Source organism: Nomascus leucogenys, chromosome 2, assembly GCF_006542625.1.
Source record: "Nomascus leucogenys isolate Asia chromosome 2, Asia_NLE_v1, whole genome shotgun sequence".
Taxonomy (NCBI): domain Eukaryota; kingdom Metazoa; phylum Chordata; class Mammalia; order Primates; family Hylobatidae; genus Nomascus; species Nomascus leucogenys.
This window is the reverse complement of record NC_044382.1, coordinates 74,570,270-74,585,191: the sequence shown is the minus strand read 5'-3', so window position 1 is coordinate 74,585,191 and position 14,922 is coordinate 74,570,270. Positions and strand designations below refer to the sequence as shown.

General features: G+C 54.1%; 1 protein-coding gene across 1 annotated transcript; it reads left to right on the top strand.

Annotated features, from left to right (window-relative positions):
• Positions 1 to 4,786: 4,786 nt before the first annotated feature.
• TGFB1I1 (transforming growth factor beta 1 induced transcript 1) lies at positions 4,787 to 10,598 on the top strand. Its single transcript, XM_003280469.4, has 11 exons — positions 4,787 to 4,844; positions 6,069 to 6,184; positions 6,310 to 6,362; positions 6,464 to 6,606; positions 6,804 to 6,891; positions 7,005 to 7,110; positions 7,218 to 7,412; positions 8,660 to 8,833; positions 9,129 to 9,210; positions 9,509 to 9,657; positions 9,953 to 10,598. The coding sequence occupies exons 1-11, from the start codon at positions 4,832 to 4,834 to the stop codon at positions 10,217 to 10,219; spliced, it is 1,386 nt and encodes a 461-aa protein (XP_003280517.2). The 5' UTR covers positions 4,787 to 4,831; the 3' UTR covers positions 10,220 to 10,598.
• The last annotated feature ends 4,324 nt before the right edge of the window (positions 10,599 to 14,922 follow it).

Genomic DNA, 14,922 nt, shown 5'->3' with positions numbered 1-14,922 from the left:
CTGCTTAGGATGTGGTTTTGGGCCCCAGGGGAAGCCTGCTTCCTGCTGTCAGGGCCTCACTGCTCTGACATAGCAACCCAACTGGACACACAGACCTTGCTTGGGGCTGAAAGGGTTGTGCTGAGGGAATGCTGTTAGTCTGATGATGTGTTGAAGGCCTTTGCATTACTGACTGTTGCCTGTCTTGGGCCCCCATTCTCTGGCTCCCTTTTCATCTCCTGGGCCACGTGTCCTACTGCTGTCTGTCTGAGGGAAGACCTGCTGTGGAGAGAATCTCTGAGCCCTGTCTTAGTCATGCCCAGAGACAGACAAAGACCTGTGCTGGCATTGAGGAGAGGGAAGGGCTCACATTGCTTTGGTCTCCAAGGCAGGATCTCCATCACCTGGCTTCCAGATCTTTTTTTTTTTTTACTGTTATTTTGCTTTAGATTCAGGGGGCATGTGCATGTTTGTTACACGGGTATATTGTGTACTGGGGAGGATTGGGTTTCTAGTGAACCCATTACCCAAAGAATGAACACTATACCCACTAGGTAATTTTCCAGCCCTTGCTCCACACCCACCCGCCCCCTTTTTGGAGTCCCCAGTGTCTGTTTCTATCTTCATGCCCCTGTGTACCCGTTGCTTAGCTCCCACTTAGAGAACATGCAGTATTTGGTTTTCTGTGTCTGAGTTAGTTTACTTAGGATAATGGCCTCCAGCTCCATTCATGTTCCTGCAAAGGACATTATTTCATTTTTTAAGGCTGTGTACTATTCCACGGTGTATATGTACCACATTTTCCTTCTTTTTTTTAAGACACAGGGTCTTGCTATGTTGCCCAGGCTGGTCTCAAAATCCTAAGTTCAAGCAGTCCTCCTGTCTCAGACTCCTAAAGTGCTGGGATTTATAGGCACGAGCCACTGTGCCAGCCAACATTTTCTTTATTCAGTCAACCATCGATGGATACTTAGGTTGGGTCCATGACTTTGCTATTATGAATAGTACTGCAATGAACACAACGAGTCCAGCTGTCTTTTACATGATTTCTTTTCCTGTGGGTAGATACTCGGTAGTGGGATTTCTGGGTCAAATGATAGTTCTAGTTGTAGGTCTTTGAGAAATCTCCATGCTGTTTTCCATAGAGGTTGAGCTAATTTACATTCCCACCAACAGTGTGTAAGTATTCCCCTTTCTTCACATTCATGCCAACATCTGTTGCTTTTTTACTTTTTAATAATTGGCTTGCAGATTTTTGACTCCTCAGTGGCAGCCTGATTTTGGGGAGAGCTGCACTGGGCCTGCCAAGGTCTGCTTCTGGGCAGCTGAGGTTGGCACTTGCTGTCTCTGAACCTCTGTGAGTTTTGGTCCAGGTCTCTGGTTTTCAGGCTATGCATTAGAACCAAGCAGTGAGCTTTGAAAAACTTGATGCCTGGGGCCTTTTTGCTCACATTGGACTGGGCATCAGTATTTTATTTTATTTTATTTTTATTTTGGGAATCTTGCTCTGTCACCCAGGCTGTAGTGTGGTGGTGCAATCTTGGTTCATTGCAGCCTCCGCCTCTCTGATTCAAGCAATTCTCGTGCCTCAGCCACCCAAGTAGCTGGGATTACAGGTGCCACCATGCCTGGCTAATTTTTTTTGTATTTTTAGTAGAGATGGGGTTTCACCATGTTGGCCAGGCTGCTGTCGAACTCCTGACTTCAGGTGATCCTGCCTGCCTTGGCCTCCCAAAGTGCTGGGATTACAGGCGTGAGCCACTGCACCCAGTCAGGCCCTATCTTCAAATATAGTCACACTGAGGGTTAAACTTTGATGTATAAATGTAGGGGAGACACCACAAATATTCAGTCCATAACACTCCCTTTCCCCCAACCCTAGGCAATCACTAGTCTACATCGTATCTCTACAGATGACCTATTCTGGACATGTCATATAAATGGAATCATACAATGTGTGATCTTTCGTGTCTGGCTTCTTCCACACTGTAGCATCCCATTTCTTTTTATTAGGAATAATACAGTTTCACTTTATGGATTGCTGTGGTTTGAACATGTCCCCCAGAGTTCATGTGTTGGAAACTTAACCCCCAGTGCAACTGTTGAGAGGTGGGAACTTTAAGAAGTGATTAGGTTATGTGGGCTCTTCCCTCATGAATGGATTAATGGCATTGTTGCATGAGTAGGTTAGTTATCAAGGGAGTGGACAGCTGATAGATAAATGGATGGGTTCTGCCCCCAGCCCACCCCCTCTCTTGCACTGTCTTGCCCTTCCGCTTTCTGCTGTGGGATGAGGCAGAAAGAAGGCCCTCACCAGATGCAGGGCCCTTGACCTTCGACTTCCAACCTCTAGAACTGAAAGAAAGATACTTCTATTCTTTATAAATTATCCAGCCTCAGGCATTCTATGATGCAGCACAAAACAGACTAAGACATGGATATGCCACTTTTATTTCTTCAATCATCAGTTGACGGACATTTGGGTTGTTTCCACTCGAGCTATTATGAATAATGCTGCTATGAATATTCGTGTACAAGTTTTTTTGTGGAATATGCTTTTATTTCTCTTGGTTACGTATCTAGAAGGGAAATTGCTGGATCATATAATTCTATGTTTAAACATCTGAGGAACTGCCAGACCATTTTCCAAAGTTAGTGAACGATTTTACATTCCAACCAGCCATGTGTGAGGGTTCCAATCTCTCCATATCCTCACAAAAACTTGCTAATTACCTCTTTCTTTTCAGCTTTTTTTTTTTTTTTTTTTTTTTTTGAGTCGGAGTCTCATTCTGTCACCAGGCTGGAGTGCAGTGGCACGATCTCTGCTCACTGCAACCTCTGCCTCCCGAGTTCAAGTGATTCTCTTGCCTCAGCCTCCCGAGTAGCTGGGATTACAGGTGCCTGCCACCACGCCCAGCTAATTTTTGTATTTTTAGTAGAGACGGGGTTTCGCCAAGTTAACCAGGCTGATCTCGAACTCCCGACCTCAGGTGATCCGCCCGCCTTGGCCTCTCAGAGTGCTGGGATTACAGGCATGAACCACTGAGCCTGGCCTTTAAAATATTATTATTATTATTTGAGATGTAGTCTCGCTCTGTTGCCCAGGCTGGAGTGCAGTGGTACGATCTCAGCTCACTGCAGCCTCCACCTGCCAGGTTCAAGCGATTCTTCTGCCTCAGCCTCCCAAGTAGCTGGAAATACAGGTGCCCACCACCTTGCCCAGCTAATTTTTTTGTATGTTTTTAGTAGAGACTGGGTTTCACCATCTTAGCCAGGCTAACATGATCTCTGCTCACTGCAACCTCTGCCTCCCAAGTTCAAGTGATTGTCCTGCCTCAGCCTCCTGAGTAGCTGGGATTATAGGTGCCTGCCACCACGCCCAGCTAATTTTTGTATTTTTAGTAGAGACGGGGTTTAGCCAAGATAACCAGGCTGGTCTCGAACTCCTGACCTCAGGTGATCCGCCAGCCTCGGCCTCCCAGAGTGCTGGGATTACAGGCGTGAACCACCGAGCTCGGCCTTTAAAATATTATTATTATTATTTGAGATGGAGTCTCACTCTGTTGCCCAGGCTGGAGTGCAGTGGCGCGATCTCAGCTCATTGCAGCCTCCACCTGCCAGGTTCAAGGGATTCTCCTGCCTCAGCCTCCTGAGTAGCTGGGACTACAGGTGCCTGCCACCATGTCTGGCTAATTTGTTGTGTGTTTTTAGTAGAGACTGTTTTCACCATGTTAGCCAGGCTGGTCTCGAACTCCTGACCTCAAGTGACCTGCCCGCCTTGACCTCCCAAAGTGCTGGGATTATAGGTGTGAGCCACCACGCCCGTCCGGCATTTTAAAAAGCTCCCCAGGTTGTTCCGATTTGCTCCTGGGTTGAGACCCACAGTCCAGTGCTCAGATCTGTCCAGAAGAGTGGCTGCAGCACAGGTGTCTGTCCATAACTACCTCTAGGGCCTCTCGTTTCCACCTCGTTTCTCAGTCCAGGGAAGGCCTTGCTACTTTGTGGCTGGAGACTGTGTCTTGCTTTCTGCTCTGAGTTCATCAGTAACTTACGAAAGGGCTGTTTCAGAGCAGGCCTGGGCCACCTCAGTGTTGAGGAAGGGCTTTGTCTTGCAGGCTGGCTGGGGGTTGGTTGCCTAGGAGTGTTTTCCCCGAATTTGCAAGGGACTTGCGCCCGGGTTCGAGTTTAGGTGTGTCTATGACCAAGTCTTGGACGCAAGCTTCTAGTGTAGAGTCTGTGGGTGGGTTCACTGTGTCTGTCCCCGTCCTTCAGATTTCTTTGTGTCTAGTATGTATGCCTCTTGGGGCCTCTATTTATCTGTCAGGGTCTCCGATGGGAAGGTCTCTGAACCCGAGGTCTAACTGAGTCTTAGAACATCACTCCTGCTACCAATCCAAAAATTCCGTCTGGGACAAGTCTCCCAGGAATGGCATGGGTGGGAGGGAGGCTCTTGTCTAGGACTCAGGCGCTGGCTTTGAGGGGTGTCTGCTTGGGGGCCTCAGTCAGTGTCTGTAAGTCTCCCTAGGGAGCGGCTCTGGAGCTTGGTCTGGAGAAGCCACTTCTCTCTGGCTCTGGCCTCCTGGGGCTCCCTGCAGCTGAGGCCAAGGCTGGGGTGTGGCCGCCTCCGCGGCAGGCCGGCGGGCTGGGCGCGGGTGGGCCGGGGCGCTCCCTCCTTTCCACGCCCCCACCTCGGGTTCCCCCGTTCATCGCCCCCCCATCCCCATCCCAGCGGGTCCCGGCTTCCTTACATGGTCACGGCCGGGCTTCCAGCTCCCGGACGTCCCCCGCCCCCCGCCCCCACCGGACACGGCCCCCGCCCTGTTCGCCCCGCGCCACCCGCCCGCGCCCCGCCATGGAGGACCTGGGTGAGTGGGGCCGGATCCCCGGGTCCGTGGCTCCTCACCGCTGCCCAGAGCTGCCTCCCCGCCGTCGGTCTCCCGCATCTCCCCATCCTTGTCTTCTTACTTCTGCTTTTCGCCTCTGCCCGCGCCTTCTTTCCAACTCCACGTCCCCCTTCCTGCCTCTCCCTTCCTGCCTTTCCTGGGCCGGCCGCTCCCTCCCTTCTTCCCTCGCTCTGCTCCTCCATCCCAGGCTGCGGCAGATGGAACGGGAGGTGCGGCGCCCGCGGGCGCCCGGGCGCGGGGCTCTGGGGAGGGAGGGGTTAAAGGGGCCTCGGCCCGGGGACCGGGAAACTAGAGGGCACGGGAAAGTCTGGCATCATGTTTTGGAGAAAAAAAGCGGGCCTGCCTGCACCAGAGTTTTGGGAGAGGAGGAGTTAAGGGCTCCTGAGCACGGTGAGGGTCAGGTCCTTGAGGCAAGGAAGAGAATAGTAGCTCAGGAGTGCCTAGGCGCCCGCGAGGGCTTCAGGGTTTCACGCGGGTGCTCAGAGATGAAGACTGAGGGCAGGACTTCTGGGTCCTGGAAGTGAAAGGGCTCAAAGGACCCGGATCTGGGGATGCAGGGATGGAGAGAGGTGTCTTGTCCGGAAGGGGGACCCAGGTATCTCGTCCTCCCTGCGAAGCCTGGGGCTGGAAGGCTGTGCGCTCCACGGGAGAGAGGGGCTTCCCGCCCCTGGCAGTAGAGGGCGCTGCTCGGTAGGGGTAACTGACGCTGTACCGCAGAGAAGCAGCCAATCAGAAGGCAGGTCCCAGCGAAGCTCCAGTGAGGAGCGCAGGGCGGGACTCAGGGGCCTGGGCGGGGCCTGTGTAGATAGAGGGAGGAGTTAACAAGCATGGAAGAGAGAGCGTCCAATCAGAAAGCTGGGGGCCAGGCACTGGGCCAATGGAGCAATTTGGAGGGGAGCCACATTTGGCTTGGGTGAAGAGCCCATTTTGACTGCATCAGAGAAGATGGGGAGAATAAAATAATCAGGAGGCTGGGTTTGTGCTTGGCTCCCAGAGTGAGCAACTGGGATATTGTGGTCATAAATATTCCTTGCTACCCTTCGAGCAGTGCTCTGCCTGGCTCTGGCCCTGTGACCTCTTCTCTTAATACTGGCTTCTGTCCTGCTCCAGTACTGCCCACTGGGAACCTTATCTTCTGATCTAACCGTGACCCCTGTCTCTCTCCCTGATGGCCTCTTCCTGCAGACGCCCTGCTCTCTGACCTGGAGACTACCACCTCGCACATGCCAAGGTCAGGGGCTCCCAAAGAGCGCCCTGCGGAGCCTCTCACCCCTCCCCCATCCTATGGCCACCAGCCACAGGTGAGATCGGATGTTGGGGACTGGGGCAGTCACTAGGGCCAGGCTCGGCCTGGTCTATGGGGATCTCAGCCTGAGTGGGGCAGAGTGCAGGCCTGTCATCCCACCTGTGCGTCTCCGCTCTGTAGACAGGGTCTGGAGAGTCTTCAGGAGCCTCGGGGGACAAGGACCACCTGTACAGGTGAGGGGCCTGGCAACCAGGGCATAAGGGGCCAACTGAGGCTCAGGTGAGGAGGCTTGGATTCCCCACCCCTGAACCCAGGCTCCCACTCTGCTTCCTAGCACGGTATGCAAGCCTCGGTCCCCAAAGCCTGCAGCCCCGGCGGCCCCTCCATTCTCCTCTTCCAGCGGTGTCTTGGGTACTGGGCTCTGTGAGCTAGATCGGTTGCTTCAGGAACTTAATGCCACCCAGTTCAACATCACAGGTACCAGGGTGACTGAGAGAGAACTTGATGCGTTGGGGGCAGGGGAGGGAAGGGGATGGGAGCAGGGGAGGGGAGGACGGGGCAGAGACTAAGAGGAATACACTTCCCAGTGTAGCAGTTAAAGGGACCTAAAGCCTCAAGTGGGAGGGTGCGTTGAGCATGGCCCTATATGTAGCGTCCTCCTCTCCTCTCTCCAGATGAAATCATGTCTCAGTTCCCATCTAGCAAGGTGGCTTCAGGAGAGCAGAAGGAGGACCAGTCTGAAGACAAGAAAAGACCCAGCCTGTGAGTTTGGCGTCATTGTCAGGGCTGAGAGGAGATGAGTCCTGGATGTCTGAGTCACTAGAGGGAGCATTGCTCTGGGAGGCTCTGAGATGACACAAGCATGTTCTTCACAGCCCTTCCAGCCCGTCTCCTGGCCTCCCAAAGCCTTCTGCCACCTCGGCCACTCTGGAGCTGGATAGACTGATGGCCTCACTCTCTGACTTCCGCGTTCAAAACCATGTGAGTTGGGCAATGGGCCAGTGTCCATTTGTGGCTCTCCAACCCCTTCTAGACAATTCCACATCTGCTGCCTTGCTGACTCAATTATCATGTCCTCCCCGCTGCAGCTTCCAGTCTCTGGGCCAACCCAGCCACCGGTGGCGAGCTCCACAAACGAGGGCTCCCCGTCCCCACCAGAGCCGACTGGCAAGGGCAGCCTAGACACCATGCTGGGGCTGCTGCAGTCCGACCTCAGCCGCCGGGGTGTTCCCACCCAGGCCAAGGGCCTCTGTGGCTCCTGCAATAAACCTATTGCTGGGCAAGTAAGTGGAGCCTTGTGAGAAGGGAGGCAGAGACCTGTCACAGACCCATCTTTAGTGAGAGCCGGGCTTTATGCTGTTCCCTTTTAGTAAGTTAATCTGGAAAGTGGGTATCATTATTACTTATGTTTTATGGATGAGGAAACTGAAGCTCTGAACCACACAGCAGGTTAGTGGTAGGGTGAAAATTCCAACCATGTTACCATTTATTGTGGTCCTACTGTGTGCCAGGCACTGCGCCAGCTCCTTTACAAACCCTCATCTCATCTGATCTTCACAAAACAGTCTGTGGCTCCACCCACCATCTCTCACGCATCTACAAAGGCTCTCTCTTCCTCTGTCAGAGTCTGGACTTGGTTCACTGGTCCTTGTTTTATTGACTGAGCAGATGTGATTGACAACAGCTGTGCCTAGGGGTTAACTTAGTGCCCCCTGGTAGATCAAGTACCTGACTCCCAGCCCAGAATTGCCCATCTCAGCAAAGGAGGGTGGCATTGTGACTTTTGTGGATCATAGGCACTTTCATTTTCGTGAGTCCCTTCGTCCATTAAAATAAATAGATTTTTATGCCTGTGTTGGTGGAAAGATGGGTATGTTATTATTATATATTAAAGCATTTTCTTCTAGTTCATTTTTTTATTCTGAATTTTTAAAAACGGATTTTTCACTTCCTCCCTCTTATTTATTTTGAGGCGAGGTCTCACTCTTGTGACCCAGGCTGGAGTGCAGTGGTGCGATTGTGGCTCACTGCAGCCTCGACCTCCTGGGCTCAAGTGATCCTCCCACCTCAGCCTCCCGAGTAGCTGGGACTATAGGCGCCCGCCACCTCGCCTGGCTAATTTTATTTATTTATTGTAGAGATGGGGTTTCGCCATGTTGCCCAGGCTGGTCTCAAACTCCTGGGCTCAAGTAATCCTCCCACCTCAGCCTCCCAAATGCTAGGATTAGAAGCACGAGCCACCCAGCCTGATCTTACTCTGATTTAAAAAAAATTAAAACGTTTTTATGGGCCCCTAAATGTATTGTGGGCTCCAGGCGCTGTGCCTGCTGTGCCTCATGTATAGGTCAATCCTGGAACGCAGCTGGAAGACGGGAGCTAGATCTCCATCGCTTACAGGCTGCGTGATCTCGAACACTGGATTCTTTATTCTGATCGCTCAGAGAGGACTCGAAAAACGCCGCGTAAATCTTGCCTCACTGGGCATGTGGCTGTCAGAGCCGCTCTGACCCGCCTCACCTCCCACTCGCAGGTGGTGACGGCTCTGGGCCGCGCCTGGCATCCCGAGCACTTCGTTTGCGGAGGCTGTTCCACCGCCCTGGGAGGCAGCAGCTTCTTCGAGAAGGATGGAGCCCCCTTCTGCCCCGAGTGCTACTTTGAGCGCTTCTCGCCTAGATGTGGCTTCTGCAACCAGCCCATCCGACACGTGAGCCCCGCCCGGCCGCACGGAGCCCGCCATGTCTCACCCGGAGAGCTGTGGGACGGGCCTCCACCGCATGGGTCCCGCCCCACCCGCGATATCCCACCCCACCCCTACCCCTTCCCCTTGGCAATGTCCACAGCCCCTTGGACTCCACTCTTCCTTTCTGACTCCCACGTTCCTAGTTAGATCTTCTCCCCCTCCCCCCACGCATGCCTTAGTCCAGTCACCCGGGTTCCACGCGGGAGAGGAAGGCGCGAAGGCACAGAGGCCGCGCTGAGTGCCCTCTCCCTCCCTGCAGAAGATGGTGACCGCCTTGGGCACTCACTGGCACCCAGAGCATTTCTGCTGCGTCAGTTGCGGGGAGCCCTTCGGAGATGAGGGTGAGAGTGAACTCGACTCCCACCTTAAAAGCTGCGGGTCCCCTCGACGTCTCGCCCCAGCCCCTCCGACCTCCGGAGTCCTCAGGGCCATGGTTTTCCTTCTGCTCTCTTCTGGCCCTGCCCTCTCCCACACAGACTCCGGACCCGAGCCCTCCCGCTCTGTCCCGCCCCAGACCCGGTTCCTCCTTCCCCAGGGCTCCCTCGGACTGCCCCTCCTCCGGCCCCAGATCTCAGGTCTTGTGGGTCCCCCGTCCCGCCCGCACCCTTTGCTTTCAGCCCACTCGGTTGCCTCTCCTAGGTTTCCACGAGCGCGAGGGCCGCCCCTACTGCCGCCGGGACTTCCTGCAGCTGTTCGCCCCGCGCTGCCAGGGCTGCCAGGGCCCCATCCTGGATAACTACATCTCGGCGCTCAGCGCGCTCTGGCACCCGGACTGTTTCGTCTGCAGGGTGCGCGCTGCGGGGCGGGGCGTTGGAGGGGCGGGTCAAGGGTACAGGGCTGTGGGGCGGGGCGCTGGAGGGGCGGGTCAAGGGTGCAGGAAAGGGGGCGGGGCCTTGGAGGGGCGGGGCACGGGAGGTGCTCCTAGGAGCCTCGGGTGGGGCGAGTTTTCCGGGCAGGGTCCCACTGGACGGGATTCTTCACGTCTGGGGCGGGCTGCGGGGTCCCAGGGCGTTATCTGCTAGTAACGCGCGTTGTCTGGCAGTGGCCGCTGACCTGTCCTCTTTCGTGGCCTCCCTTCCCCAGGAATGCTTCGCGCCCTTCTCGGGAGGCAGCTTTTTCGAGCACGAGGGCCGCCCGTTGTGCGAGAACCACTTCCACGCACGGCGCGGCTCGCTGTGCGCCACGTGTGGCCTCCCCGTGACCGGCCGCTGCGTGTCGGCCCTGGGTCGCCGCTTCCACCCGGACCACTTCACATGCACCTTCTGCCTGCGCCCGCTCACCAAGGGCTCCTTCCAGGAGCGCGCCGGCAAGCCCTACTGCCAGCCCTGCTTCCTGAAGCTCTTCGGCTGACAGCCCGCTCGGCTCGCCCCCTCCCCGGGAGGCCGCGCCCTCCCGGAAAAGCCGGGTCCTCCAGACCCCGAGGTCTTGCTCGCAGAGCGTGAGGCCCCACCCACTGGAGAGCCCCGCCCCTAAGGTACTCTGAGTCCTCAGGGGTCAAGTTCAGAAAAGGCCCAGCCACACCTAAACCCACACGCCCACAAAGTGGATCGCAGACAGAGAGCTCCCGTGCGGGCCTCCACTCTATTCCCACCCTTGAGGGAGCCCCCTGACTGGGGAAGGGTCCTTGCAATTCCAGCGAATCGGAGGCCAGGCCAGGACGTCCTTGCTCCCTGCACCCTCACTGTTCTGTGCACTTTTTCTACCTACATAAACACACGCATTCCACATCTCCCTGGTGCTGTCTCTGAATGCGCGCAGGAGCTTGGCCCTGACGCCCCGCCCCCGCGCTGGCTCTGTCCCCGGCCGTCTCTAGGCCACCCACTGCCCTGTGGCCGCAGCGGGACCCGCAGCCTCAGCCCTTGCAGGTAGCCACTCCTGCACTTCCGACTTCAAGTATCAGATGAGCCTGAGGCTGGAAAGGGTGGCGACCCTCGCAGGACTGTACAGATAGTGGCAGAGCCAGGACAAGAGCTCCAACTGGGGCCCCACCGAATCTTCCCGTCCTCATTACTCCTTCTTCAGTTCTATATTTTGTTTTGTTTTGTCCTAAGAGATGAGGTCTCACTTTGTCGTCCAGGCTGGAGTACAGTGGTGCCATAGCTCACTGCAACCTCAAACTCCTGGTCTTGAGTGATCCTCCCGCCTTGGCCTCCCAAAGTACTGGGATTGCAGGTGTGAGCCACTGTGCCCGCCCTTCCCTTTACTCTTGAAATAAGCGCTTACAGTGGTTCATGTCTGTAATCCTGGCACTTTGGGAGGCCAGGGCGGTGAATCACTTCAGGCCAGGAGTTTGAGACCAGTTTGAGGCTAACATGGTGAAACCCCATCTCTACTACAAATACAAAAATTAGCTGGGCATGGTGGCACACGCTTGTAATCCCAGCTTCTCAGGAGGCTGAGGCAGGAGAATTGATTGAACTCGGGAGGCAGAGGTTGCAGTGAGCCGAGATGGCACCACTGCACTCCAGCCTGGGCAACAGAGTGAGACTCCGTCTCAAAAAAAAGAAAAGAAAGAAAAGAAAGGAAGAAAGAGAAAGAAAGAAGGAAGGAAGGAAGGAAGGAAGGAAGGAAGGAAGGAAGGAAGGAAGGAGAGAGAAAGAAAGAACTTAATCTGCTCCCCTCCTGCACTGCCTTTGGTTTCCAGATTTTTTCCCCTATTAAAGGGCCTTGAGGGATGGAGCTCTATCCAGAGTGCCAGCTGTGCTCACCTTTTGGTTCTGGGCACTAAGGTACAGCTTCCCTCTTACTATTGACCCACAACATCTTGGATCACCTGAATGTTTCATGTAGTTATGGCCTCAGCTTAACCCTTTCTCACTCCCCCCCTAGATGTCCCGGTCAAGGCAGAACAATCAGCATATTCAGAGCCATTACTTACTGTCCCTGCTGGCCTATCTGCCACCACCTGAGGCTTCTCCCGGCCTAGCCCTGTGCTGGGTGGTGCTGGGTCCAGAGATGAGTTAGGCTCACTGCCCTGGAGAGCCCCAGGCTGAGGAGGCAGATACTTGGACAGAGGATAACACTTGGTGTGGCCAGGTTGTGACTGAGGGAAGCACTGGGGGCTGTAAAAGCCAGAAGGTGGCTTCTTAACCCAGACTGGGAAAGAAAAGAAAGAAAAGAAAGGAATCAAGGGATGCTTCCTGGAGTAACTGACACCCAGGACCTGAGCCAAGTCCTAGCAGAGAAGGATGGGGCCAGGGGTTTTCAGGTGTGGAGGATGGAGCCAAGGGTTTCAGGTGTGAAGAAATTCAGGTTCCATCTGAGTCCCTAAGTCCCAGGGTGGCCCTCTGGGTCTAGACTCTAGGGACCTCTGGTGCTGGAAATGATAGGTCCTCAGAGCCCTTTCCAGCTCATCAGGAAGAGCTAGAAGCCGCAGGGAGCATGTATGGGCACGAGGAAAAGGTGAGGCGTCCTTGGCGCCAGCCTCTCCCAGGCCCCCAGATCTCTTCCTCTCTAAGGCTCCTCTCCCATGGTCTTCCCAGGTCTCCTGCTCTTCCCCTTCCACATATTCTTCCTGAAGAATGTCCCCCCAACCCCAGCCTGTAACCACCTCCCTACCTTGAGGATGCCCAAATTGGCATTCATTCATTCACCAAATATTTATTGAGCGCTCCTGTTCCAGGCTCTGGGGAGACAATGGGGAACCAAGCAGCTATGACCTTTGCTTTCAGGGAGCTGAAGTCTAGTAGCGGAGACAGATGACAGCCAAGTACAAAGGTGACATGAGTGATGAAGGAGCGGCACCTTCCCGACTGCCTAGCTAAAGCCAACGCTTCCCTGGTTTCCATGCCACGGCCCCTCCCTAGTTCCTTCCTAGCACGCAGTGCTCTTGCAGGTAGGATTTTTTGTTTTTTGTTTTTTGTTTTTTTGAGACAGAGTCTCACTCTGTTGCCCAGGCTGGGGTGCAGTGGTGCCATCTGGGCTCACTGCAACTTCTGCCTCCTGAGGTTGAACCTCCGGGTTCAAGCGATTCTCTTGCCTCAGCCTCCTGAGTAGCTGGGATTACAGGCTTGTGCCACCACACCTGGCTTTTTTTTTTTTTTTTTTTTGAGATGGAGTTTCGCTCTTGTTGCCCAGGCTGGAGTACAATGGCGTGATCTCAGCTCACTGCAACCTCCACCTCCCGGGTTCAAGCGATTCTCCTGCTTCAGCCTCCCAAGTATCTGGGATTAGAGGCATGCGCCACCACACCCGGCTAATTTTGTATTTTTAGTAGAGACGGGTTTTCTCCATGTTGGTCGGGCTGATCTCGAACTCCTGACCTCAGGTGATCCGCCCACCTTGGCCTCCCAAAGTGCTGGGATTACAGGTGTGAGCCACTGCACCCAGCCCTAATTTTTATATTTTTAGTAAAGACGGGGTTTCACGATGTTGGCCAGGCTGGTCTCGAACTCCTGACCTCAGGTGATTCCCCTGCCTCAGCCACCAAAAATGCTGGGATTACAGGCATGAGCCACCACGCCTGGCCCTTATTGTTTCTGGCTTCTATCTGATTCTGCAACTGGAACAGAAGCTCCCGAGAGCAGGCAGTGCATTTGTTTTGCTGACCATTTTCTCCCTGGTGTCTAGAACAGGTCCAGTACATAGCCAGTCTCCATACGTGTTTGTTAATGAAGGAAGGAACCAGGAAGGAAGGAAACAGAGAGAGTACAACAGATGAAATACAGAACTAAGTTAGGCGAGGTGGGAAAGAGATTACTTTCACCAGGTAGTAAAATGTAAGGTCTCAGCTGAGAGCCGAACATGGAGAAGGAGCCGGCTGTGCAAGGCGCCAAGGAGAGCATTCCCGGCAGACAGGAAGCAGGTGCAAAGGCCAGGGAGGAGGAGAGAGTCTGATGCCTTGGAAGAAAGAAGGCCACTGTGGCTGGACTGGAGCCAGCAATGGGGAGGCCAAAGAGGAAGGAGATGTCACATCATGAAGGCCTTTGACGGCTGTGGTGAAGGGACCTTATCTGAAGTGTAACACACATGTGTCCTCTGACACTTGGCACTGGATTTCTCTCAGGCACTTTAAACTCATCACCCCCTGAAGCAGACACTGTGGGTGCCCCACCCATATACCTGCATGGCCCACCTTGGAAGTCATATACTGTGACAGTTTCCAGACACCCTGACTTGCAGCTCCTCCCGGAGTTTCTTGTCTGAGGCTGCTCTTGGGAGGAGGGAGTGTGCTCCGTGTTCTCAGCAGGCCTGAAGTGTGTAGCCAGTGACAGACACAAATCAGGGAATAAATACCCCAACCACCTGGCCCCTCAAGGATCATTGCTATGGGGTGTTCTTCACAGTGTCTCAGAGTGTCCTTTTTGGGATGAGGCTCCAACTGCTCTTGGTGGTAACCTGATAAATGACACACCCTTATGCCAGGTGTGGTGGCTCACACCTGTAATCCCAGCACTTTGGGAGGCTGAGGCAGTTTGGCTCAGGTTTTGAGACCAGCCTGGGCAACATAGTGAAACCTCGTCTCTATAAAAAATACAAAAATTAACCGAGTACTGTGGCATGCCTGTAGTTCCAGCTATTTGGGAAGCTGAGGTGGGAGGATCCCTTGAGCCCAGGAGGTCGAGGCTGCAGTGAGCTGTGATCACACCGCTGTACTCCAGCCTTGGTGACACAGCAAGACCCTGTCTCAAAACAAAGAAACACATGCTTTGTTGGCTTTTCTCCTTGTTTCATTTCTCTTCCCTACACCTTCACAGTCCATACTGGAATCACTTCCTCAGGAAAGTCGTTGCACACAAATTCTCATCTCAGGGTCTCCTTTTAGAGGAACACAAACTAAGGTACTCCTTCATCCAAACTCTGTCATATTACACTCATAGCATTTTTCTCTGTTCCCCATCTCCGGGATGACCATCGCTGCCATAATCAGGCAGGACTTTCCTTCGACTGTATCCTGACATCCAAGTCTGGTCAATTCTTCTAGAAAGGTAGACATACAAATATTAACCAGCCTATCCCTTCTTGAATCCAGTCCTGTGCTGAGCAATGAGACTCCAGGGATGAATCAGATCAGTCCTGCCCTTTTTAATTTTTATTTATTTATTTTTTAAGAG